Source organism: Rhinolophus hipposideros, assembly GCF_964194185.1.
Source record: "Rhinolophus hipposideros genome assembly, chromosome: X".
Taxonomy (NCBI): domain Eukaryota; kingdom Metazoa; phylum Chordata; class Mammalia; order Chiroptera; family Rhinolophidae; genus Rhinolophus; species Rhinolophus hipposideros.
In genome coordinates, this window is record NC_138046.1 from 85,237,484 (window position 1) to 85,262,512 (window position 25,029).

Here is a 25,029-nt window from a genome sequence, read left to right on the forward strand (position 1 = left end):
AAGATGGCGAAAGCTGCGGGTACACACAGGACACCCCCAGAAGTGGAAGGCTGTGTAAGCAGAGCCATTAGAGTGAGGGAGCAGGACTCCTAGGAAAAGATGTTGAGGACATGAGACAGGGAAGGCTACAAAGGGACATCATGTGTTCATTTGTGTGTGTGTCTGTGTCTGGGGACCTGTGATAGGCAGGGCGTGGGGTGGATTCTCTGATGCCCAGGGAAATGCCTTGGGCAGGGGGTGCAGCATCAGGAAGCTATATATAGGTATAACAGCTCTGAGGACAGAGAGGCTCCGATTATGCAAGGACGAGGCTCCTGGGCCTGAGGTCCCCTGGAGGTTTCCTGAAAGCCAGGGGGGGGAAGAGGAGGAAGAGGAGGAGGAGGAGGAAGAAGGGAGGAGGGAGGGGGAGCAGAGGCGGAGGGGAATGGGGAGGGACAGGGGGAGGAGGAGGAGGAGGGTGTCTCAGGACCTGCCAGTTGAAGGCAGAAGCTGAGTGGGCCGGGCGGGAGGAGGATGACTAGGGCAGTGCTACAGGTTCCGCACGAGGGCGGAGGCTCCGCTGTGTCAGTCGGGCGACAGGACGTGGACGTCACAGTGCGGGGACGCTAGCGGACATTGCAAACGCGGTGCAGAAGGGACCCTCAGGCACAAGGCTGCAGGGCGACTGGCAAGGACCTCACGGCGCCCCGGCGCGCAGGATCAGAACTGGCCAATCCGGGAGCAGCGACGCCACGCATGCGCATCCGCCGGGGAGCGTGGCTTCCGGCCCTTGTTGCCGGGATCCAGGGCAGCGGGAGAAGGCGCCGTGCCCAGGGCTGCCCGGCGGCGCTACTCGGGTGGTCGCAGTGTCCGCTGCTCTTCAGCATCCGCGCGCTTCTCTTGCTCCGCCAAGGTCTCCTTGCAAACCGCCTAAGAGAGAGCGGCTTTTGAGTTGCATGTGAGCCATTTGGTTTCTGTGGGCAGCAGGGGGCAGTGTGGTGACGCGCAGCCGCCGGCTCCCCTCTCCCCCGCCCTTCTCGTTTGAAAAAACTCGGCAGTGTCTTCACTGCAAAACTGAGGTTTCCTACTGCGCCTGCGCGCTGCACTCGAAATTACTGTTTGTTGGGCTCCCTTTGAGTGCATCTGTTTTGAAAAGGTTGTGCTTGGGAACAAAAACCCATTTGCCTTCAAAATTAGCTCTTCTTCTACTGGGCTGCTTGGGTTCCTCAGGGACTTGTGTTTCCGTTTCTCTGAATGCGCTGGTCACTGTCTTGCCACATGTGGTTTGGCCTTGGCTGGGCCTGTATCCAGAGTTTCTTCAGTGATGAAACGCCCTCACATGTCAGGGTAGAAAATTTGGAGGACAGATGAATGTACTGAAGACTGACCCAAACCACAGTCCTGTCACCCCGCCAAGGCCATTATTAGTGTTTTGCGCTAAATGTCCTTAGAGATTTTTCTTCAAAAGGCCTGCATTTTCAGTATACTTAATCGTTCATTTTTGCATCGTGACCTCTCCCTCCTTGGGGTTTCAAGTCAGTTTTTCGTGTTTGAAAATCGTTTTCATATTTAACGTCATTGTACAGAAAAGTAACGGTGAGGTGTTGTAAAATGTAGAAAGCTTTTGTAAATGTGGGTATAAAGAATACACTGAACATGACCTTAGGGGCCCATAGCCGGCCCTGCTATTGGATTGGGAACAAGGCAGGTGCCAGCACCGTGTATGAAGCCAGCCTGATCTGAACGCAGTGGTCTTTCTCACTAAGTCCACTTAAGACTTCTTACGTTCATTTCTCTCAAGCCTCACATAACTACAGTCCCAGGTTCCTTAGGAATAAATGAATAAGTTTAAAATGAATAAGGTTCATTTTAAACAGTACTGACCACAAAAAGTTTGAACACATTGATCGTGACAACTTCTTTACAATAAAAATGCCTGCTTATTGGACACCCAGTTCTTCCCTAGTATTTTCTTCCACTCTGGTCTCCTGGACGGCCTTGCGCCAGGGCTCAGGAGAACTCCCTTCCAGTTCGTGGGCTACCAGCCTTACCGTTTTTGCTCTCTGCGCTGCTTTGCTTTCTGAGCTGCTGTTTGTTCCATTTTAAGAAGGGCACTTGCACTGCGCTATTATTTGAACATGGAGTCCCAACCAGGGAAGGGGTGGTGATAGGGCCCCTGGTCCGAGTCAAAACTCTGCTTTTTCGGCATGTGTTGGAATTCGTTCTAGGAAGCGTTAGCTTTCCTCTTCTGGAGTGTTCAATATCCGTGGTCTACATATCGTAATATTCCCGCTGATGCCAGTCCCCCAGACACGAAAGGAAGAATGGAGAAGGGGGAAATTATAAACATGAACTGGCCCATCCTTAGGGGACAGACGCTAATTGTGACCCAGAGCTTAGATCCCCAACGCGGTGATGCACCTATACATGCCCTAGTTGTAATGGAAAGATTATCAGAAAGAGAAACATCACTTTAAAGCTGATATATTTTTGATACCGTCTTCATACACTAGACATTACCCTGAATTAATGAGTCAATGGACTGTAGCAGCATCAAAGACCAAAACCGAGACGGATTGCAGCCTTTATTTCAGTTTAGGGAGCTTTTCATGAAGGATCGTTTCCAAATGGGAAATCATAATTGCCATATTTGCTAACTAATGGCATCTTTTGTTGCGTTATTCTGACACAGACACCCATTGTTTGAAATTTAAGGATGTAGGGAAACGGTTTACTCCCCCGGAAGTTAGGATTCCAGAGCTGGTGCTCCGACCTGTTACAAAATCATGTGGCGAAGACGTTTGCGTATATACTGTGTGCCAGGCAGTGCACTAAGCCCTCTGTACGTACTGTGGTCTCATTCATGAGAGAAACCTTATCTGGTAGGTTAGTATAATTATGTCCATTATCAGATGAGAAGATTCTGCGACTTAGGTCCCTGCCACAGGTGTCTGTAGAACCTGAACCCTATGATGACTCAGGGCACACGGTTCCCTGCAGTCTCACTATTGGGAACACTGGTAGATGCCTTGAGAAAATGCTTCCTATTGACCAGTGGTGACTTTCGTTTATGGAAGTGACCCTGTGGAACTCTGTCCTGTTGCTGCTGGGAAATTGGGGTCAAACCAGTGGTAGCACCTGGGGAGAAAAGAATCCAGGTCAAGTGATTCAAATGGAGGTTAAAGGCTTCATCCAGCTAATGTGTGTCACCTTCAGACCGGGGACCACTCTGAGCTGAAGCAGAACTGGAGACTGTACAGGGAGTGTAGAAGGAAGGTCCCCGGCTACGGAAAGGACATGAGAAGCCCATGTAGACCGAAAGGAGAGCAGAGGTCCCTGTGCAGGAAAAGGAGAAGAGAGGTCCATGACCGCTGTTCCTAGGTTACAGTTTCTGTAACAGCTGCTAATGTGTGGTTGGAGAGGCTGGGAATTGGTTCTGCTGCTTCTCCGACCCTTGCTGTAAATCTCATTCCAGCAGCCTTCAGAAAAGTTGCTTGAGAGCTGCTTTTGTACGTCTTGTTGTTTGTTCCGATTAGAGGGTAAGAGGAGGTGCCAACACAGGTGCACAGTGGAAGAGAAGCGAAAGGAAATTCAAGGAGACAAGGGTTGAAGCAAGGAAAAGTGGGGCCTGTTTTAATTAATTTACAATGTCTGCTATATAATGATAAACTCCGCTCATTATCACCCCATTCTTTTCAGAGAGGAAGGAAGAGGGATGTACAAGGTCCAGGAATTGAGTCAAGAAGTGGGGAGAAGGAGCAGTGTGTTCTTGGTCTCCTGTCCCTGACCGTAGCCTGGATCATGTGTTTCCACAGGCCAGTGGGCAGTTCTTGCTTGGACATGATGGATGCCCTTGGTAAGGGGTGTAGGTATCAGCATGAAAAGGAAACAAGCAAAGGAGACATGGACTTAGCGAATTAACTTCACGTCCATGAAACTTCGTAGTCTATGAAAATTCTCATGTCTCGTTTTCTCATTTTCTCAGGTACTCATTTTAAAGTTAATTAAATCTCTTTATATGAATTTCCAGTATTCTGTTTTTATGAGGAAGATACAAATTAAATGCACTGGAATTAAATATAGACATGGATATTGAATCTCAGAAATAATTCTTAGAAGCCTTTTTGAAAGAGTAGCGACATAGTTTTCACCTGTCACCTAGCAGGCACTTAAAGCACTGTCAGTACTGTCTGGATACAGTGACACAGGTACTGGCGTGGGTTCCTAGTTAAGGGAAAGTGGCAAGTGTATCAACGTGTAGGAATCCAGGTAAGACACTAGTCTTGGCGTTCTTTTTTATGTTTGAAACACAAAGTAGCAAATGTGGAAGGTGCATGTGTGGATGATAGAGAAAGTGGAATTTCCAGAAGATAAATGAATTACCTAACGTCAACCACTGAGACTTCAGAGTTCCTTACTGCATCCTGCACTATTACAAGGATGTAAACTTGAAGCTGATATGCAAAACGAGGTGAAAGTGATTGGGTGGTGGAGGATTTCTCAATTTTTCTGTCATCTGTTCTCTGCCTTCCCAAATGACTGCCAATCGAAGAATTTCCTTTATCGCCTGAGAGCAAAATTAGGAGTGAATGTATGACTTCTCTTCTGAGTGGGTTCTGTAATCGCCCTGCCCCTGGGCAGGATGAAGGGGACAGTTGGCCCTCACCACAGGGAACATAAGGTAAGCATGCTAGAGGACAGACTATACAAATGCATTTCATACAATGAAAATAGAACTCTAAGCAAAGAATCAGACGGGCAAAAATGTAGCTGCTGGACTTGGGAAGGTTGCAAGATGCTATTTCACTTTGAGAAAGGAATTGGGTTCTTTCTGCTGTCAATGTCAGGTTACGAAATACAATATTTTCACTCTTTTTACTACTTCTACTTTCAGCAAGAGAAATGAATTAAACATTTTCAAGCTTTTTCAAATGATGTTTTGAACAGCTAACTGATGCTCTGAGTTTAATAAAATCTGGTGAAGTCACCATGCCATATGAATCTCATAGTGTTTACTGTGCACCTTTATACTTCAGAAAAGCAGTAACGAAATTCTTCCCAAGTCAATACTGGTCATCCTGGGGGGATGGGACTGTGATTGCTTTGTTATAGTTGTGAGGCCTCCAAATATTCTCCAGGGAGCTTGAAGTGACTAGGGTACGTGGAGAATACATGGATAAAAACCGAAAACAATAGGAGGAAAACTGGTGACAAGACGTTCCGATCAGCAGAAACACAAGATTCTATGGAGCCTGGACACTTGCTTTTCAGTAGGGATGCTACTGAAGGGAGCCTATTTCCCACTGTTGTGCCTGGCACAGGGGGACTTACAGAGAAGCAGCCATTTATTGCAGAGGAGAGGCAGAGTGGTTTTTTTCAAACACGAAGGGCGGGGCAGGGATAAGTTATACGATGCCACAGTGCCATCTAATGTCCAGAGAAACTGAGCGTGCACATTCCTGACATAAACTCCTTTATCTCTAGTTTTCTGGAAAAACACCACAGAAGCTGTGTAAAGACTTCATGCCAATAAAGGCCAGATAAAGCAAACCTCAGCCCAAGAGACTTCTGAGTACCAAAACCAACTGGCCTCTTCCTAAGTCCCGCCCTTGAAACCATAGGAACAGCTTGTCACATTCTTATACACAGGACTCCTGCCCCAACAGGGCTGGAGCTGTGGTGTAATTGATGGGTTCTGGGCCTGCGCACTGACCTGTTACGTTGGTGTCAGTCTGGGATTTCACATCTGGTAGAACTTTCCTTCCAGTCCCTGTGGCAAACTTTCAGTTGAGGGACAGGGTCACTTTTTACCCAGTTACTCCACCTGCCCCTCCCTTACAACTGAGGGACAGTGCCAACCCCAGCTCTTCCTCCTATCCTCCCAGACCTTGTTCCCCATCACCCCTCCCTCTACCTCCACGTGCCTGTGATCTCCCACTACTGGTCACACAGTCACTTGCCTCCTGTCAGTCCTCAGTCCAGGGAACCCTCCCCAGGGCCTCATGGCCCAGGAGCCTGACTGGATCAACCCTGGAGTGTCTCCTTAGGGATTTTCTCCTGGGCAACCGACCATCCCGGTGCTCATGGACAAGCACTGGTGTGGGGACAGAGGCAGGAGTGCAGTTTCCAGGCTCTGGGCCGCACGTGGAAAGGTGCTCACTCGGGTAGAAAAGGGCCATCGACTGTGACTGGATGGCCATCAGCTGTGACTCGTTGGCAGGCAGCTGTAACCAGTGAGCCCTTGGCCACCAATATAACTGCCTTGGCTACATTAGCAGAAAATGGGGGCAAGAAGATGGTGGCTGAGCTAGAAGCAGATTGCAGTTAGCACTGCGGATTGCAGCCAGCAAGGGAGTTTGGTTGACAGATAAGCGGACAGTAGGTTGCAAATGATGTGGCTCCTGCTTCCTGTGTCTACAACCCAGCCGCCTTGGAGCATAGAGTGTAAGACTCCCCTACCTATGGCTGCGTGGGTGTTCCTTTTTGGCCTCACCATGTCCTGCGTTCTTAGCTGAGGAGCAGGAGCTGACATCCTGCATGACAGCCTACATGACAGTACCTGAAGTTTGATGAGAAAACCCGACTTCTTACTGAAGGGTTCATCTTCAATCCATGACCAGGAGATCACTGCTTCTCACTTTCCCTGTCACCTTCCTTCACCTCTGCCTTACTCACAGGGACCCGGCTTCCATCCCAGTGACCTCTCCTAATAATTCGTGCAGAGCACAGAAGCTATGAGGGGGGAGTTCCCTGAGCTTCTCAAACCGAGTCGAGGTGCTTCTCCCCTGGCATCCCCTGCTGCCTCTGAGCGTACCTGCTCCTGACTGCAGCCAGCCCTCACCCGTGCTCAGGGTCCCATGCCTTCCCCCTGCTCAGGGACTGCTCCTGCACTCATCACTCCTCTTGGCTCCTGTCCCTTTTGCAGGCAGCTTCCCCAACAGAGGGGTGAACATGGACCCCCTTTGGGCCTGCGATTTTCCTGATACTGGCTCATTACCGGTTGATTTTCAGAGGAAAACTGTTTCATCTTGTCCTGAGACCATTTGCTCAGTGTATGTCACTTACGGAAATTGCAAATAACAGACTCACCAGTGGGACACTGAGATCACTGTTGTCCTTGGCTCCTTTCACCACACTGGACAGTGGGACGGGAGAGAAAAGCACTGGGACTTGATGACTTTGGTTTGTGTTCTCTTCTCTAGGCAGGATGGAAAAAGGCCTTAGGATTGAAAAAGTAAGATTTGGGTGGGCAACATATGTTCACATTGTGAGTTTCTATCTCCTTCAAGTGGGAGGGAAAATGAAATCAATTCCTGGGCTGGAGAAAAGCCACAGACAACACAAGGGAGAAAAAGAAAACACCTTCCAAGGCTCTTCTTCACTTTTGTTGCTGCTATTGAAGTCTGCTACTGGCATTCCTTTCGGGATCTCAAAGGGCAGTTATGCCGATAACCCTGGAATTGCGATAACACCAAACAAAGGCATTTTCAAATGGCTTTTTTGTTTCATGGCTATGGCATCTGGATGTTCGGCAAAATTGTTGTCAAATGGTACATGCTTCTAATTTAACAAATGCTAGAGGGATCGTCCCCATCAGGGAAACGACCAAAAAAAGGTATGAATGGGATCCACCTCCCTTGCTGTTTGACTGTGGTGAGCAGACGGGAATATAAACTCTGAATGTTAAAAAGGTAATATGTTCGCATTGCTGATGTTTTTGCTCACATGGTTGACTGTGGAATAAAGGAGACAAGAAAAAAAGGCAGTGTGTAAATGGAGATACACATTTTGGTTCTTGAAGCAGTTTTCAATTTCTAGGTAACGCTTGTGAAATTAGATACGTGGTCCATCAGATATCTGATGATGTCGGGCGTATGAGTGTATTTTTGAATGGGCCATGTGGGCTCTAAGACCCACGCGATAAACGAGGCTTCAGATAGCCTGGCTTGTCCCTTGGACGTTGGAAAGTGCTGTGTGGCCTTGCAGCTCTTGCGTTGCTGCTGCAAAGCAAAGCCTGTGCTTCCTTGGAATGGGAAATGCACAGATCCTAAATGGCCCGCCTGACTCTGTGCTGAAACCTGATGTTGCTGCTCTGGGCTGTGTTGTCCTCGGCAGGAGCTGTGCTGACCTGCAAGGAGGCTCAGTGAAGAGAACTGGAACTCTGGGACCTTTCCAGATGTAAGACACCCCTCCGTGAGCCCATCAACTAGGGAAACATCCCATCTGCTGCTTTGTCGAAGTCACTTGCCCAGGGAAAGGTGCTTGTTCTCTGATGGGAGAACCTAACATGGAGCTGAGGATCGGCCCTATATTTGTGATATCGGCTAGCTGCCTTCCTGGTAGGATTCTTGTCAGAAGCTGCAAGATGGGGAAGGACACAACACACAGAATGTGACTCTTCCATCAGGCTATCTCCCGGCTATGGACTTGGGTTCTAATTTCCAGCTTACTCCCAGTTTGCCACAATGGACTGATAGCCCGCCTCTCCCTCCCTCACCTTGGTCTTCCTGCCCACACCTTAGGAACTCAGTGGTTTGTTCAATGCAAGCATTCCCAGCAAGGAATTCATCTTTACAGCTGGCTCACGAAATAACTGCCTGAGGCAAAGGGGACATGCCTTATGGGAACCTGTGTAAAATTGCTTACTACATTTAGGATTTCATCCTAATGAATTCCTGTCCACCGAAGTCGAGTTCCATGGTAAAAGTTCTCCTCCGGGAAGGTTGGAAGAAAGATGTACAGCATAAGTTTCCACTAGTGTCCCAGGATTATTCTGAAAGGGCGCCCGGCCTCTTTTACATTAAGAGGTTTGGCACCTGTAAAGTGGGTCACGTCTGGGAATTAAATGTGGGCCGTGAGTCTGTGTTTCCGTGAGTTGAATTAGACTCGCTCATTTGATCTAGAACTTTTTGTTTACATAGACCCAGAAAAACTTAGTGGGCCTCTATGTGTTTCGCTCCTAGGATCACCACGGTTACCTCGTCTACAAGGTCGGTGTGTGGGAGTCAGACTCTTGCGATTGCGGCTGTGACTGCTGTGCATTAGGGGAACCGCACCCACCTGGCCTGTGGCCATTCAGTGCTGCCCTGGCCTCCTCAGCGTCCACATACTGCCGCTTTGGGATCCAAGTTCATGTAGCTTTTCCTCCTGAGTGGCTGCGGTGCAACTGTAAGTTCTATACGACAGTGAAGAGCAATCACTTGGGCTTCCAGGAGGGATGCCGGGATCCTCCTCACACATGTGTTTCTCATCGTGTTGGTGAAAGGTATGTGTTCTGTGCCCTCCCAGTTTGCATGTGGAGCTGTTAAGTGGCAATCCACTCTAACATTCTAATCCCCTTTGCCCTTGAATCCCTTCCGCTCCATTAGGTCAATGTAAGAACATCCATTCCTATGGAATTTTTTCTCGGAATGTCTTGGAATTTATTTGCACCAAACGGAGCATGTGCACAGAAGCAAGCTATCAACAGATGGAGAAAATGCTCTGGAGAATGGCAGTGTTGCATTTTGTTTTATACATTTAGAATCAAAGGAGAAAAGGTGAGGACAAGTGACGTGAAATTCATTGCTGGCAAATGAGGGAGGTGGGAGAAAACACAGCGGGGAAAATTCCGGGATTGGACAGAAAGTTCAATGGAGAGATACATACTTCCTTTACATTGGTGGGTACAGGACCCTTAGCGTTTGTCATTAGCAGTAAACAGAGATGGTATTTTGGCAAGATCATCACGGTGAGGAGTTTCGTGGATTTGTGGCCTGGTGCCTGTTGTCGTTCCTGGGAAGGGTCTGTAAAAGAAAACGACTCTTTCATTAGACAGGTACGTTATCCTAGATACATAAGACCAAGGGATGGTGCTCGCTTGAGGTACAGATTAGCCTTTTGCTCAAGAAGCTCTAGGCCTTGTACCCCACTACCTACCATGATCTTCCGTTCCCAGTTAGAATTTATGATGAGACCATCCTCTGTGGTTCCTTTGGGTCACTGAGTTTCTCTGGCCCTCAAGAATTCCTGCACTTTTGCCTTCTGGGCAGCCCCTCTCAGGTTCAGAGGAGTGAGCACATCTCATCATGGGTCCGACTCTGAGCTCACCTCCAGAGGCCTGCTGGGAGAAGCATCTGGTGATGGAGGTACAGGCAAAGACAAATAATGATGGGGGAGAGATCTGAGAATGCTTAGCAGTGTATTGCATGTCATCTAAAGCACGGGGGTGGGGGGTGCATCGCCATTTCCTCAGACAGTGCAGGGTTAATCCCTCAGATAGATTTGGAAAGGCCTGTCCTACTGAGGTTCTGGAAACCACTACTGGGTGGAGAAGACTCATTGCTGGGGGGCTGGGGAGACTCCTTCCACTGCCAAAGAACTCATCAGAATTTAGGGGCTGAATATCCCCAGGTTCATTCCAACTTACAGGATCCAGTTCTTTCCACATCAGTTGTCCTGGCTTTAATAGTAGACACCTTACAAGGATAGGACTTCAGCAAGCTTTGTAAGTTAGCCAATTGCAGAAGGAATCTGCATTTGGTTTTCAGCGATTTCAGCCCTGTGGATACCGGATATGAGGTTCTCCTTCAGGGCACAGCTAGAAAAACTTGGGTTTTTTGCTGGCTCTTGAGCTGGGAATTCAAACCCCGGAAGTCACCTTGTTGTTTAACCACTTTCTCCTGGGACATTACAAGAAACCAACCGGTGTCTGTATATTCCTTACTTTTTCAACAATGTTCCCAAGTATCACATTCAGGATCAGTTAGTTGCTTACTTCCTATGAGTGGTTGACTAAGCGTATCCAATGCAGATATTTTGCATATCTCTAAAAAATCCAGTGACTCTCCCTGCTCTCTTTCCCACTGAGATCAGAGCCATTACTTTCTTTAAGTCTGATCAAGTTAGACAGCCGGTTCCAGAAACACAAGGATAAAGTCTGAAAACTGATTCTTAAAATGTGTGTTCTCTACAACCTCTCCGTTACCATAATGTGTATCAGGCAGTGTTCTCCACAGGAATAGAATAGACAGGATAATACTGGGGTGCCAAAAATATATATACGCATTTCAAGAGATGTTATCTGTGCTGAAGCAGTAGTTCATCGCAATCAGAAGAATGTGGACACAGATGGTAACCACTTTGAGTACCTGTTGTAATTGCAGAAGTCAATCGTCACTTGCATCCATAGAAGTGGAACTCTCCATTACTATTATTAGGATTGCGAGTTGAAAACTCATATTCAACTACTTGGATTCAAATATAACCCACGGGCTAGAAACGTATGGCTTGCTGGCTAAATCCTGCCCTTGGCTTGTTTCTCTATCCTTTTGAGCTAAGAATCCTTTTTATCTTTTAATGCATCATTTTCCTAAAAGAGCTGTACACCATGAATACTACCCGTGGCCTACAAAGTCATAGAATTTTACATCTGTTCCCTAGACAAAAAAGGGTTTGGTGATCTCAGGGATTTTCTTTTTTATAACAAATCTTTTATTTATTTCAGTTTTTTATTTTTTAATTTAATTTATTGGGGTGTCAACTGTGAGTAAAATTACATAGGTTTCAAGTGTACATTTGTAATACATACATATATGATATTGTGTGCTCAGCACCCAGAGTGAGTTCTTCAATATGTTTCACCCCCTTTACCCTCTTCTACCATCCCCATCCCCCCAAACCCTCTGATAACAGGTAAACTGTTCTCTGTCTATAAGTTTTCTTTCTTTCTTTCTTTCTTTCTTTCTTTCTTTCTTTCTTTCTTTCTTTCTTTCTTTCTTTCTTTCCTTCTTTCTTTCTATTTCTCTCTCTCTCTCTCTCTCTCTCTCTCTCTCTCTCTCTCTCTCTCTCTCTCTCTCTCTCCTTCCTTCTTTCTTTCTTCCTTTCTTTCACATTTTGTTGCTTTCAGTTTTGTATCCCTCATATGAATGAAGTCATATGCTTCTCGACTTTTTCTGTCTGACTTATTTCGCTTACCATAATAATCTCAAGATCCTTCCTTGTTGTCACAAATGGCAGTATTTCAACTTTTCTTATGGCAGAGTAGTAGTCCATTGTGTCTAGATACCACGTGTTCTTTATCCAATCAACTATCGAAGGACACGTTGGTTGTTTCCGTGTCTTGGCCACCGAAACTAATGCTGCTATCAACATCGGAGTCCGTATACTCCTATCTTTATGGATAAATGTTTTCATATTTTTGGGGTTGATACCCAGTAGATGGATTGGGGCATCATATGGCAATTCTATTCTTATTTTTTGTTAGTAACCCCCACAGTGTTTTCCATAGTGCCCGTACCAATTTCCATACACATCAACAGTCTATGAGGGTTCCATTTTCCGCACAGCCTTTGCAAAACTTGTTATTTGTGTTGTTGATGGTAGCCATTCTAACAGGTGTGAGGTGGTATCTCCTTTAGGTTTTGATTTGTATTTCCCTAATAGCTGGTGAAATTGCGGATTATTACATATATTTCTTGGGCTTTATGTGTCTTCTTGGGAGAAGTCCCCGTTCAGGTTCCCTGTCCATTTTTTCATTGGATAGTATCATTTTTGTTATTGAGGTGTCGGTGATTTGAATATATTTTGGATATTAGCCTCTAATCAGAGGTGTGGTTTCCAAATATCTTCTCTCTTTCGAATGGTTGCCTCTTTCTTTTGTTAATGGTGCTTGTGGTATGCAGAACTTTTTTTTGTTCGTTATAGTCCCATTGATTTATTTTAGCGTTGACTTCCCTTGCCTTTGAAGTCAAATTCATAAAATCCTCTTTGAATCCAAGGTTCATAAGTTTCGTACCTATGCTTTCTTCTATGCAATTTATTATTTCAGGTCTTATGTTGAGGTCTTGGATCCACTTTTAGATTACAGTCTAGTTTCAGTCCTTTGTACGTGGCTTTCCTATTTACGAGCACCATTTGTTGAAGAGGCTTTTTTTAATCCATGGTACGTTTTCTGGCTCATGTGTCAGAATTTGTCTGCCCATGTTTATGTGGGTTTATTTTTGGCTTTCCAATTCTCTGCCATTGTTCTGTGTGTCTGTTTCCTGCCAATACCATGCTGTTTTGATCATTGTCTCCTTGTACTACATGCTGAAGTCAGGAGAGTGATACCTCCAGGCTTGTTCATTATTTGGGGGGCTGCTTTGGCTATTCGTGGTCTTTTGTGATTCCATACAAATCTGATGATTTATTCTTTATTTGTTTAAAAAAATGCCACTGGAACTTGGAGGCGGATTGCATTAAGTCTGTATATTGCTTTGGGTAATAGGACATTTTAAATATGCTGATTCTTCCAATCCATGAACACGGAATGTCTTTCCCTTTCTTTGTGTCAACTTCACTTTGTTTTTGAAATGTCTTATACTTTCCAGTGTATAGGTCCTTGACATCATGTGTTAAGTATGTTCCTGGGTATTTTATTCTTTTTCTGGCACTTCCAAAAGGATTTCTTTTTCATTTATTTTTTGTTGTTAGTATGTAGGAAAGCTATGGGTTTTTGTACATTGATATTGTAGCCAGCAACTTTATTGTGTTCCTTTACTGTTTGTAATAGCTGTTTGGTGTATCTTTAGGGTTTTCTATATAAAGAATCCTGTGATCTGCAAAACTGACAACTTAACTTCTTCATTCCCAATGTGGATGCCTTTTATTTGTTTCTGTTGCGTGATTGCTCTGGCGAGGACTTCCAATACTATATTGAATAACACCAGTGATTGGGGCAGCCGTGTGTTGTTCCTGAACGTAGAACAAACGGCTTCATCTTTTCACTGTTAATTATGAAATTAGCTGAGGGTTTGTCACATATGGAATTCATTGTTTTAGGGTATTTTCCTTCTATAGCTATTTTCTGAAGTGTTTTAATGTTAAATGGGTGTTTTCCCCAGGAATAAGAGCTAGGTGGACAGTCAGCGCTAACGTGTCTTTTGGAGCAAAAAGTAATATAAGACCCGGTCTTATATTTTATATTATATAAGACCTGGTCTTTTATAATAGTAAAATAAGACCCAGTCTTCTACTAAAAGGAGACCCGGTCTTATACTATAGTAAAATAAGCCCAGGTCTTATGTTAATTTTGTCTCAAAAACACGCTTTAGAACTGATTATTCGGCTAGGTCTTGTTTTTGGGGAATCACAATATCTTGTAATATGCTTTTCCTGCATCTATTGATATAAGTATATGGCTTTTATCGTTTATTTTGTTTATGTAGTACATCACATGGATAGAATTGGGTATCCTGAACCATCTTTGTGCCCCCGGAATGAACTCCACTTAATCGTGATGGATTACCTTTTTAATGTGTTGTTGTATTCGATTTGCTAGTATTTTACGATGCTTTTTTCATCAGTATTCATCCGACATATTGTTTCATAGTTTTCATTTTTTCTGTTATGCTCACCAGATTTTGGTATCAGGGCTATGTTGGCCTCATAAAATGAGTTAGGAAGTATCGCCTGTTCTTCCCAAGTTTTTGGAAGTGTCTGAGGAGGACAGATGTTAGATCCTCTTTGAATGTTTGGTAGAATTCCCTCATAAAGCCATCAAGTCCTGGCCTTTTGCTTTTGGGAAGGTTTTGGATGAGTGATTCAATTTCCTTACTGTTGATCATTCTATTTAGATTTTCCAGTTCTTCATGATTCAGTCTAGGAAGGCTACATGTTTCTGAGAACTTTCCATTTCTTCTACGTTATTCAATTTGGTAGCATATATTCCTTCATGGTATTCTTGTATGATTCTTTGTATTTCCGTGGTACCTGTGCTAACCTCTCGTCTTTCATTTCTGATTTTGTTTATTTGTGTCTTTTCTCTACTTACCGTAACTGTATCTAACCAAGGGTTTGCCAAAGTTGTTGAGGTTTTCAACAGACTAGCTTTTTCTTGCATTTATTCTTTCCCTTGTCTTTTTTCTCTATTTAGCTTAGTTCTGCTCTAACATTCATTCTTCCATGTCTTCTGCTGACTTTGCGTTTTGTTTGTTCTACTTTTTCCAGTTTTAAGGTATAATGTTAGGTTGTGTATTGGGATATTTCTTGTTTCTTGAGATATGCCTGTAGTGATATACATTTCCCTCTTTTTACTGCTTTCGCGGCGTCCCAGTAATTTTGATAGGGCGATTTTCATTCTCATTTGTTTGTATGAATCTTTTGATCTCTCCTTGTATTTCTTCCATGACCCCGTCATTCTTCAATAGCATGTTGCTTATCTGCACATATTTGTGGTTTTTCCTGCTTTCTTTTCACGGTTGATATCCAATTTCAAAGACTTGTGATCAGAGCATCTGCTTGTTATGATTTCAAACTTCTTAAATTTGGTGAAGCTAGTTTTATGTCCCAGCATACGGTCCACGGTTGAAAATGTTCCATACACATTAGAAAAGAATGTGTTGCCTGGTGTTGTAGGATGAAGTGCTCTGTAAATGTCCATTATGTTAATTTGGTCTAATGTGTCATTAAGGCTGATATTTCCTCACCGATTTTCTGTTTGGATAATCTTTTCAAGCCTGTCAGTGCTGTTCTTGGGTCCCCCACTATAGTTGTGCTTTTGTGATTTCTCCCTTTCGTTCTGCTAGGAGTTGCTTTGTATATTTTGTTCTTTGCCAATTGAGGGTATACATATTGACAAGTATGTCTTCTTATATTGTCCCGTTTATCATTATGAAACGTCCATCTTTGTTCTTGTTACTTTTTTATCCTGAAGCCTGTTTTGTCTCATATAAGTATGACTACGCCTGATTTTCTCTGGCGACCATTTATTTCGAGTATCATTCTCCACACTTTCAGTTTAAGACTGTATCTGTCTTGTAGCTGATATGTGTCTCTTGGAGGCAGCATAAGGTTGGGGATCGTTTTCTGATCAGTCCGCTACTCTGTGCCTTTGTATGGGTGAGTTCATTCCATTGACATTTAGGGTGACTATATTGATATATGAGGATTTCCTATTTCCATTTTAATTTTTATTTTGTGTTTACACAAAATAATATCTACAGTATTTCGTTGCCTACATTGTTTCATGGCCCTTTGTTCCTGTCTGTTATTTCAGTGTGGTGGTATTCTATGATTTTTCCCGGTGCTTCCTCTTTTTTCATGTTACATGTCTCAGTTCTGGATTTGTTTGAGTGTTATCATTAATTTTACGTAAAACAAAGTTTTATATATGTAGTATAAAAAGCACTTTCTTATTTCTGTCCCTTCCTGAATTTCCCTTACGTGTGCTACTTCCCAGACAAAACTGATCAGCAATGTAAAACAGTGGAAAAGAAACATGCACAGAGATTCTGTGTAAATTGACAAGAGTTTTTATTCCCACTAGCTTCATCGACATAACTTTTCAAATCGAGTAATATCCCGCCTAAAGAGATAAAAGTTGAAAACAACTTTATTCTTCATTAGACCAACTCCCTAAAAGACACATTAACTCTTCATCAAAAAATACCAAATGACGTTTATCAACCCCTATATCTTTTGAACAATTTGTCTTGGAACCTGTGCCTTGCAGTGTCTGGAAACCATTAGATCACCGCTCTTACCCAAACCTAATCACACTCTTCCCCCACAATATGTCTTTTGCATAGATACCCAGGAGAGGGATTGCTGGGTCCTATGGTAATTCTATTCGTAATTTTTTGAGGAACCTCCACACTGCCTTCCATAGTGGCTCCACCAGTCTGCATTCCCACCAACAGTGTATGAGGGTTCGTTTTCTCCACAGCCTCTCCAGCACTTGTTACTATTTGTCTCATTGATGATAACCAGTCTAACTGGCGTGAGGTGATATGTCATCGTACTTTTTATTTGCATTACTGATGATTAGTGATGTTGAGCATATTTTCATATGTCTATTGACCATTTTGCACGTCTTCTTTGGAAACATGTCTTCAGGGCCTCTAACCATTTTCTAACTGCATTGTGTGTTTTTCTGTTGTTGTATAATTTCTTTATACATTTTGGATATTATCCCCTTATGGAGACGTTGGATTGTGTCTTTTTTGGTTGTTGTTAAGTTGTACGAGTTCCCTCATCGGTGGCGTTGTTTACAAAATATCTTCTCCCATTCGATCGGTTGCCTCTTTCATTTGTCGATGGTTTATTTTGCTGTACAGATGCTTTTTAGTTTGATATAGTCCCATTAATTTATTTTCGCTTTTAGTTCCCTTCCCTTTGGAGTCAAATTCATAAAATGTTCTTTGAACTGCAGGTCTATATGTTCAGTACCTATGTATTTTCCTATGCAGTATATTATCTCAGGTCTTCTGTTTAAGTATTTGATCAATTCTGACTTAAGTTTGGTACACGGTAACAGACAGTGCAGTTTCATTCTTTTACAGGTTGCTTTCCAATTCTCCCAGCACCATTACATTTATCCATAAACACATAGTTGCTCCACTCTTCATTGCAGCTTTATTTATGGTGGCCAAGACATGGAAACAACGAAATGTTCTTTAATAGATGAATGGGTAATGAAGGTGTGGTAGGTATGCAGAATGGAATACTATTCTCCCATAAGAAAAGTTGAAATAGGACCATTTGTGACAACATGGATGGATCTTGAGATTATAATGCTAAGCGAAATAAGTCAGACATGAAAAGTAGAGAACTATATGAATTCACTGATATGTGGTATATAAAACTGAAAAGAACAAAAGAAGAAGACTAACAAAGAAGCATAAACTCATAGTCACAGATGATAGTTTAGTGGTCAGCACAGGTAAGAGAACAGGGTCTGGTAGATGAGGGTAAAAGGAATGAAATACATGGTGATGGAAAGAGAACTGGCTCTGGATGGTGAACACACCATGTGATATATAGAAGATGTATTATACAATTGTACACCTGAAATGTATGTATCTTTGCTAACAGTTGTCACACTAATAAAATTTAATTTAAAAAAATAATTAAATTAACATATGTTTGTGTGTGTGTGTGTGTGTGTGTGTGTGTGTCTTTTGCTCTGCCACCTCCAGACTGTGTTAAGTTTCTGCCCAGGTATTGCTCTACCTGATTGTTAGGTAATAACATCATCTGGCTCATCAAGTTGTTTGGCTGGTTTTTAGGAAGTAACGTGAGAAGTAGAATCACCAGTGCTGTACACCATGTGACAGTGGGCTGAGACTGGATCCTAGGACCATTACCAAAGGGTATTTGTGAACCACACACTGACTGAAGGACCACAGGTATAATCCCAGGAAACCAGTTACCAGTCCAGGGATTTAAACGTGCAATAAGGTGAGCAGAAATGTAAAGAAAAGATGGTTAAACCTAACTAATCTATGGCAGTGTGTAAATGCTTTGTTTACCTGACACATAATCCAGATGCACAGGAGGAACTGATGAATCCCAGTATGTGTACAAAAATGTATTAAAATCCTTAGTATCCATTTCTGTCATGGCCAAGTTTTTGACATGCATTGTCCACGAGCGGTAACCCGGGGCAGTGTGTGCACAACGTTTCTGGAAGCATTAGAAAGATAGCAGGGGGAAGGAAGAAGACAGGTCGGGCTCCAGTCTTCGACGACCGTAGGCCCAGGGCTTTGGAGGCTCTGTGGCCCAGGCGGGGAAAACCTCACCCTGCAACGCAGGACCCCAAGTCAGTGCGCATGCTCGTTGGTGCGCGCGCTCGTTGGTGCGCATGCGCCGTGCAGCAGGTGGCAGTTGCTGCGCAAGCGCACTGCTGTCCGCGTTGTGCAAGCAGAGCTGGGACGGAGGCGGTCGTGTTCCTTCCTTCTAGATTCTCTGTGGCCGCTTGGGACTGAACGGGTAGGTCCCTAGATGAGTGCTCCCAGGTGTGGAAGGACGAGGGAGTGGGGGGACAGCCGCGGGCTTCCGTGGAGACGGGGCTGCTTCCTGTGGCTCCGAGGGGGAAGGTCCTCGAGGTCGTCGTCTCTCCCCTCGCTCGGGTCGTGGCCGCCATGGCCCCTGTGGTCCCGGTGGGAGCGGGCCGAGGGGGTAGTGGCTGGTGGGCCGTGGAGGGGAGGGGTGAGATGAGGACGGGCAGTGCAGGGCCGTGATTTCAGTGTGGGGGGGGCTGGCGGCCCCTGGAACAGCCACGGGAGCCCGAATGCGGAGCCCTCCGTGGGGCCCGGGCCGGGGCTGGGCGGGCTGTGAGGCAGGGCCTAGAAATGGGCCCGCGGTAGGACTGCCACTGGGTCCCCGAGACGTGCCGTGTACCAGGCGGGTGCCGCGGGAGAAGCGGGCCTGAGGGGCTGGGTGGCAGCCCGTCGCCTGGGCCTTGTGGTCAGAAAACCGCACAGGCGGCCTGGCCAGACTTGAGCCTTCCTGTGTGTTCCAGCCCCACTTTATTGAAGCGGGAAAATGGGCCTTGTCGGTGGCCGTGGGCCCAAAGCAGCGGTCGCGGGAGGATGAAGGGTCTAGCAGGGTTTTCTTCAAGGTCTTACCGATGGGGAATCGGGGTCTGGAACCCAACCTGGTGTGTGGTCCCGTGCTTACGGCGGTGCTACTGCCAGCTTGTCCATCAAATAGACGGATTTACCAGCCCTTGTGTTTGCTCTGACCGGAAAGCGTGTGCCCTGCACTGACCCTGAGACGTATTTTGAAAGTGTTTCGAACTTTAAAAACGAATTACATAGAACATAGCCGTGCAAATGGTACTGCTAACCTCGTACGTGAACTTTTCAAGTCACCTTATTCTGCTTTCAGTGTGAAGTATGAGTAAGCATGTGAGATCCCCATCCCTATGGAAAGTCCTACTGCAAGATGAAGAGGCTTCGGAGCCAGTTGGACCTGTGGTTGTGAGTGCTTTAATGTTCCATGTTTTCTCTTACCACACGTGTATGTCCTCAAAGTTCTATTGAACGACTATAGATGCAGTGAAAAGTGTTTCCGTGTCGTGAAGACGAAGGAAACATCTATCCAGGAGGAATCCATGCTGGCATTGCCAGTGGAAACGCAGCCTGTGACTTCTTTCTCAAGCTTGTTCCCCACAGACTGTGCCCATCCATCCCAGCGGAGAGTGAAATCGCTTCTCAGAGTGAAATCGCTTCTCACGTCCTTGTGAGCAGCTGCTCTGGGAGTGGCCACAGTTTGGAAAGAGTCAATTCATCAAGAATGAGACTATAGAATCGTGCTTTTAAATGTATTTATGGTTATTTACGATTATTCTCTGTGTTTGTATCCTTGGCATGTATTAACATAAATCCTTTCCTTTGCCCACATGCACACACCCCTGGGTAGGGCCAGCTACCCAGTGATGAACAACCTCCACAAGTGGAGCCACCAACTGAGAGTCAGGAGATTACACCTGGGCAAGACAATGAAGATGAAAGAGCACCTGAGGTTCAAGGTGAAGGGAAAGGGAGGAAGAATGCCCGTGGGGGAAAGGGATCGGTGTGTCTGGTGTATTGTGACATAGCGGAACTGTGGATGGACACCAATGAAAGGCATTCAAACATTCCGCGCAAATGGGCTGAAAAGGTGAACAGAGTATATTTTCCAGCTTCTTGCACTCTTTCACTATAATGACTTTTGTCGTTTTCTGCAAGATTTCTTTTGTGTGTGCTTGAAAAGACAGCCAGTCTAAATCAGAGGAAACTGTAATTTTCACTACAAAAGTGTACATTCGTCCACTCGTTTAATTTGTTCTTCTTAGAACTTGGTTGAATGGCTTCTCAGTCATTGCATCAAAAGTGTAAGCAACTTTTATGAGCGTGGGCAGAGTGCAAAGTCAGCATATCCTATAACACATGAAGTAAAACCGATTTGCATCAGGAAGGTAGCTTCCTTTTAAGATGAGAAAACTGAGGCTACGTCAGCACTTGACTCACTGACACAGAAGTCATACTTCATTCCAAGCTTTGTGGGCTCCTGTCATCTGTGTTGGTGTGTGAAGGAGTGAATGATTTTGTATCAAATGCTACATTGTCAGATGTGTCTGTATGGTCACGTAGCTCATTGCTGCCATGAAAATAGATGCAGTTCAATGGAGCAGCATAGAGACTCCTGAAATGAGTTCAGAGAATGTAGGCTGCTGTATGCCCTGATTCCATGTTTTTGTTATGGTAAGTTTGGTAAAAGCTGGACAATTCCGAATTCTGGCACATAGGTAACGATAGGAGTGTGACTTTTAAAAGTGATGTAAAAGGGGTTTAAATAGTTTTAACATTAGGAAATGCAAAAAATACCTTAAAATTATTATGAAACAGAAATTATTTCTTCTAACTCTATAGTATTTTCACCAAACATTTTTAGTAAGTTATTTACATGAATCAGGTCACGGATTCTTGTCCGAATTCTCTGTTGAGAGGTTTCCGCAGTATGACTGACACTACAGTCCATTCATTTCTTTCCACTCTACTTTCCTTCATCTCACTGTGAGGCAGATGTTTTGATGTTTATCACTAATAATTTGTTTTTATTTTTCCTCCTTTTCTGAATGGGATTCATTTATCGAAATGAGGGCCCTGCACGTAAATATAACTAGTTATTTTGAGATAGTAAGTTTTGGATTATTGTAGTAAGCGGATGAGGTCACTACCATAAGGGTTGTTATAGGCCCCCAAATGCACTCAGTTACACCTGCGGTAAATCACGTTTCATTGTAATCACAACACCATGGATGGCGTAGCCCTCAGACTTCCTGGACAGAGCTGAGGCTCTCTATTCTTAGTACTAGATTGCAACATACGGGAAATACAGATGTCTGTGCTTTATCTTCAGACTGTCATTTAAAATAAGTTTTCATATTACAGGAAAACAAAGATACGCAGTGCATCTTGACGTCACACTTCTTCTCCCAAAAAATACAGGCTTTTATTGCTATCAGCTGGAGGAATGATGATTTTAATTTACTTGTTTATATGCCATGGACATTGGTCAAAAGGAGAACTTTTTTTTCTTCTTAAGATTCTGACCCAGAAGCTGATCTCCAGGACCTGGCTCTCGCTAAGACAGGTCGTGAGGGCAAAGTCCAAGGGGAGAGTGTACCAAATTTACAGCCCTTTCAAATGCCAGCAGCAGGTATGTTATCCATTACAAATGCAACTTGTGTCTTTTCTTCGCAATCCCATCTCCGATACTATAGAGGTACCATGCTGTAACGTTAATAGAGTCATATATAAAGATCACTTGTAATAGATTTCTGCCGCAAGGGCCTGACTGCCTGACTTACAGACTGTCAGAGATAGAAACAAATAATGTCAAAGCTATATTAAATTATAAAATACAAAAACACATTGTTACCTTTGAGTACAAGTCCTATCACTAACAACAGTAATTTTCAGATTCTTTTATAATTCCTGCATTTAAGAAACACGTGAATGCATTTGTCATCAATATCAGGTTGTCTGAAATATGCTGAGGCACTGAAGTACGTTCTAGTACCAGTTCTAAAATCATGTGTGTTTCTCTGGGACAATCTCATAACTTCAAAAACACCTTTACTCTTTTATAAATAGTGAAATCAAGTCAGATACATTAAAATCATTAGGAAAGGTGATGTTTGCCTTCTCTGGTACTCTTGAATAGAATACAGAGAATACAAAGTTGCTCTTTTTCATGACTTATACAGTGTCACCCTGAAAATAACCCCCAGCCGAACAATCAGCGCTAATGTGTCTTTTGGATCAGAAATTAATAGGAGACCCGGTGTTACATTTTATCATATTATGTTCCGTTATGTTGTATTCTATTCTATTTTATTATATTACATCACATTATATTATGCAAGACCAGGTCTTATAGAAAAATGAGACCAGGTCTTATATTAACATTTGGTCCAAAAGACACCTTAGAGCTGATTCTGCGGCAAGGTCTCATTTTCAGGGAAACACGGTACGAGAAACTATCATCTTGAGTCACATATTCAGATCTGAGTTGAGACTTCATAGTTAATAAGATAATCAGTAAACACTTCCCTTGAAGTTCCTTTTTCTTTATGGAGACCCGCATAGATTCTGTGCAAGTGTGGCCTCTGGGCTAGTAATAACAATCGCATAATAAATCTTTTGCCCAATGAAGCCTCACATGACAGTGTCATGAAATGGCAAGAGGAAGTCTCTTTGCTAGTTTCTGTGTCCGGTCCAGTAGAGAGAATGCAGACAAGCACTGATGCTCCAGGCTGGAGTGAGTGAGATACCTGTGCTGAGCGTGCTCAGTCACCACTGTCAGTTATTGACTGACTTTCCATTACACATGTATGGACCACGTGGTATGGTCACCTGTAACTATGCCACATGTGACATGTTGGTACACTCTCTCTCGCAAAAACGAATTATTATGATTTGAAGTTCAAGGACTATAAGCTTCATAAATTCAGAGTAGTCAACTTAAGGCTGTTTACTGGTCAAATGGAAGCTGTTCTCCAGAAAAAGGTCAGGCAAAGAGTGAGGGTGAGGACTCGGAGGGTCCTGATCGTCAAAGGCAAGATTTTCCCAATCTCCAGCGGATTGATGTGCTGGAAGCAGTTATGAGACCCAATTAGAATGCAAGTTGTTTGGTTTCCGACTTTCACAATACAGAGATGACATTTCTGTAGAGCTCGCATGAAAAGATTTTTGAATGGTAGTTCAGACCCCAAATGCCTGACTGCCTGACTCCCACTCTGTCACTTACAGAAACGACTTGGGGCAAAGATATATTGAACTATAAAATTTGAAAAACTGTTCTTAGTTTTTGGTCCATTTATATGCCATGTTGGTAGTTTAACCAATAGCAAATAATTTTCTATTTCTTGTATACTTCCTTCTTTTAACAGATACATAAGCATTTGAAATACTTTTCAGTTTGTGTAACATATGCTGAGATAAACAACTGGTCTCTAGTATCAGCTTGAATATAACGTGTGGGATTCTGGGAGAACCCCTTAACTTCTAAACCGATAGCTCCTCTTACATACATAGTAAATTCAAATCCAGATGTACAAAAGTCCTTCTCAATGTTGGTGTTTGTGTTCTCTAGTTCTCTTGTATGTAACACATGGAATACAGAGACATTCTGTTTTTCCATGACTTATTTATAATAGTGTAACATCTTGAGAGACATTTCAGGATTTCATTGCAACTAAGATGATGAGTAAACAGTATTACCTGACCTTTAACTTTTTTCCTTTCTTTTTTTTTTTCGTATTCACACCTGTATACTTTCTCTTCGATTCTGACAAACTTTGAATTCTTCTGGCTCTTAGAACATAATTGCACTTTAAGTCCTTTCCCCAAAGGGCCCCAAATGCCCAAATTGAAAAATGGCACGAATTATCTAGTTGCTAGATTCTGTGTCTGATCAGGAAGAGAGAATGCAAGCAGTCACGGGTGTCCAGGCCATTGGGAGTGAGGTCCCTGTACTAAGCACGCTCCCTGTCCCCACTGTCAGTGTAAGTGAGTTACTGTCAGGAATGAAAATGTGCGCACTGTGACAGTATCACCTGTAAGCATATCAAACGTGTCATAGTGTAAGTTCGTGCACCCAGCAATCAATTGATAACATTTCAGGCTCAAAGACTACAGCCTTAATAATTTCTGAGTAACCAATTAAGTATGCTTAGTCTTTAAACTTGCAACGTTTTTTTTAAAATATCACGATTGTGTATTTCTGGTGTGGCGGTTTCTACAATCTGCAGATTTAACAATGATTGCTAGAAGGAATCAATAGATTCCTAAAAGAAAGAAATGCACAGAGATAGTATTAGCCAAAAGGATTATGGAAAAAATCTGAATCATGTTTATTACCATAGAGAATGCTGTACAGAGTGTCCTAAATTCCCTTACTTCTTTGTCCCATAGTGTGAATTGGAAAGAGAAAGAGCAAGGGAATGGTATGACTTGCCTCTAACAGGGTCTGATACGTGCATTCTTTGTCCCTTTGTCACTTCTTACATATGTGTTGCATTACTCAGTTCTCATATTCCATTAAATAATAAAAATATTCATAATTAACGAAAGACAATGCAACTGCCATTTTCACAGTCACGTTATGATATTTTTAGTGTGGAACATAGAGTAATTACTGATTAAAGGTTACATGAAAATATCAATGAAACATCTTTATGTAAAAAATGGCACATCACAATTTCTGCCTGTTGTTTATAATACACTTTCAAATTTTCCCTACATTACGTAGTGGAAAACA

At 43.6% G+C, this 25,029-nt stretch overlaps 1 protein-coding gene across 12 annotated transcripts in view; it reads left to right on the forward strand.

The window, feature by feature from the left end:
* LOC308495335 (P antigen family member 3-like) overlaps positions 1 to 25,029 on the forward strand; it is a 37,652-nt gene that overhangs the window by 7,727 nt on the left and 4,896 nt on the right. For 4 of the 12 annotated variants that reach the window (XM_081043334.1, XM_081043330.1, XM_081043331.1 and 1 more), the window contains exons 2-7: positions 8,943 to 9,244; positions 9,348 to 9,518; positions 18,006 to 18,177; positions 19,609 to 19,700; positions 20,143 to 20,251; positions 21,811 to 21,924. In XM_081043334.1, the coding sequence (XP_080899460.1) occupies positions 19,617 to 19,700; positions 20,143 to 20,251; positions 21,811 to 21,924 (307 nt within the window). In that variant the 5' untranslated portion in view covers positions 8,943 to 9,244; positions 9,348 to 9,518; positions 18,006 to 18,177; positions 19,609 to 19,616. Of the gene's footprint in view, positions 1 to 8,942; positions 9,245 to 9,347; positions 9,519 to 18,005; positions 18,178 to 19,608; positions 20,383 to 21,810; positions 21,925 to 25,029 lie in introns of those variants that run through there. The other 8 variants (XR_013992976.1, XM_081043336.1, XM_081043332.1 and 5 more) reach the window with 6 other exon arrangements.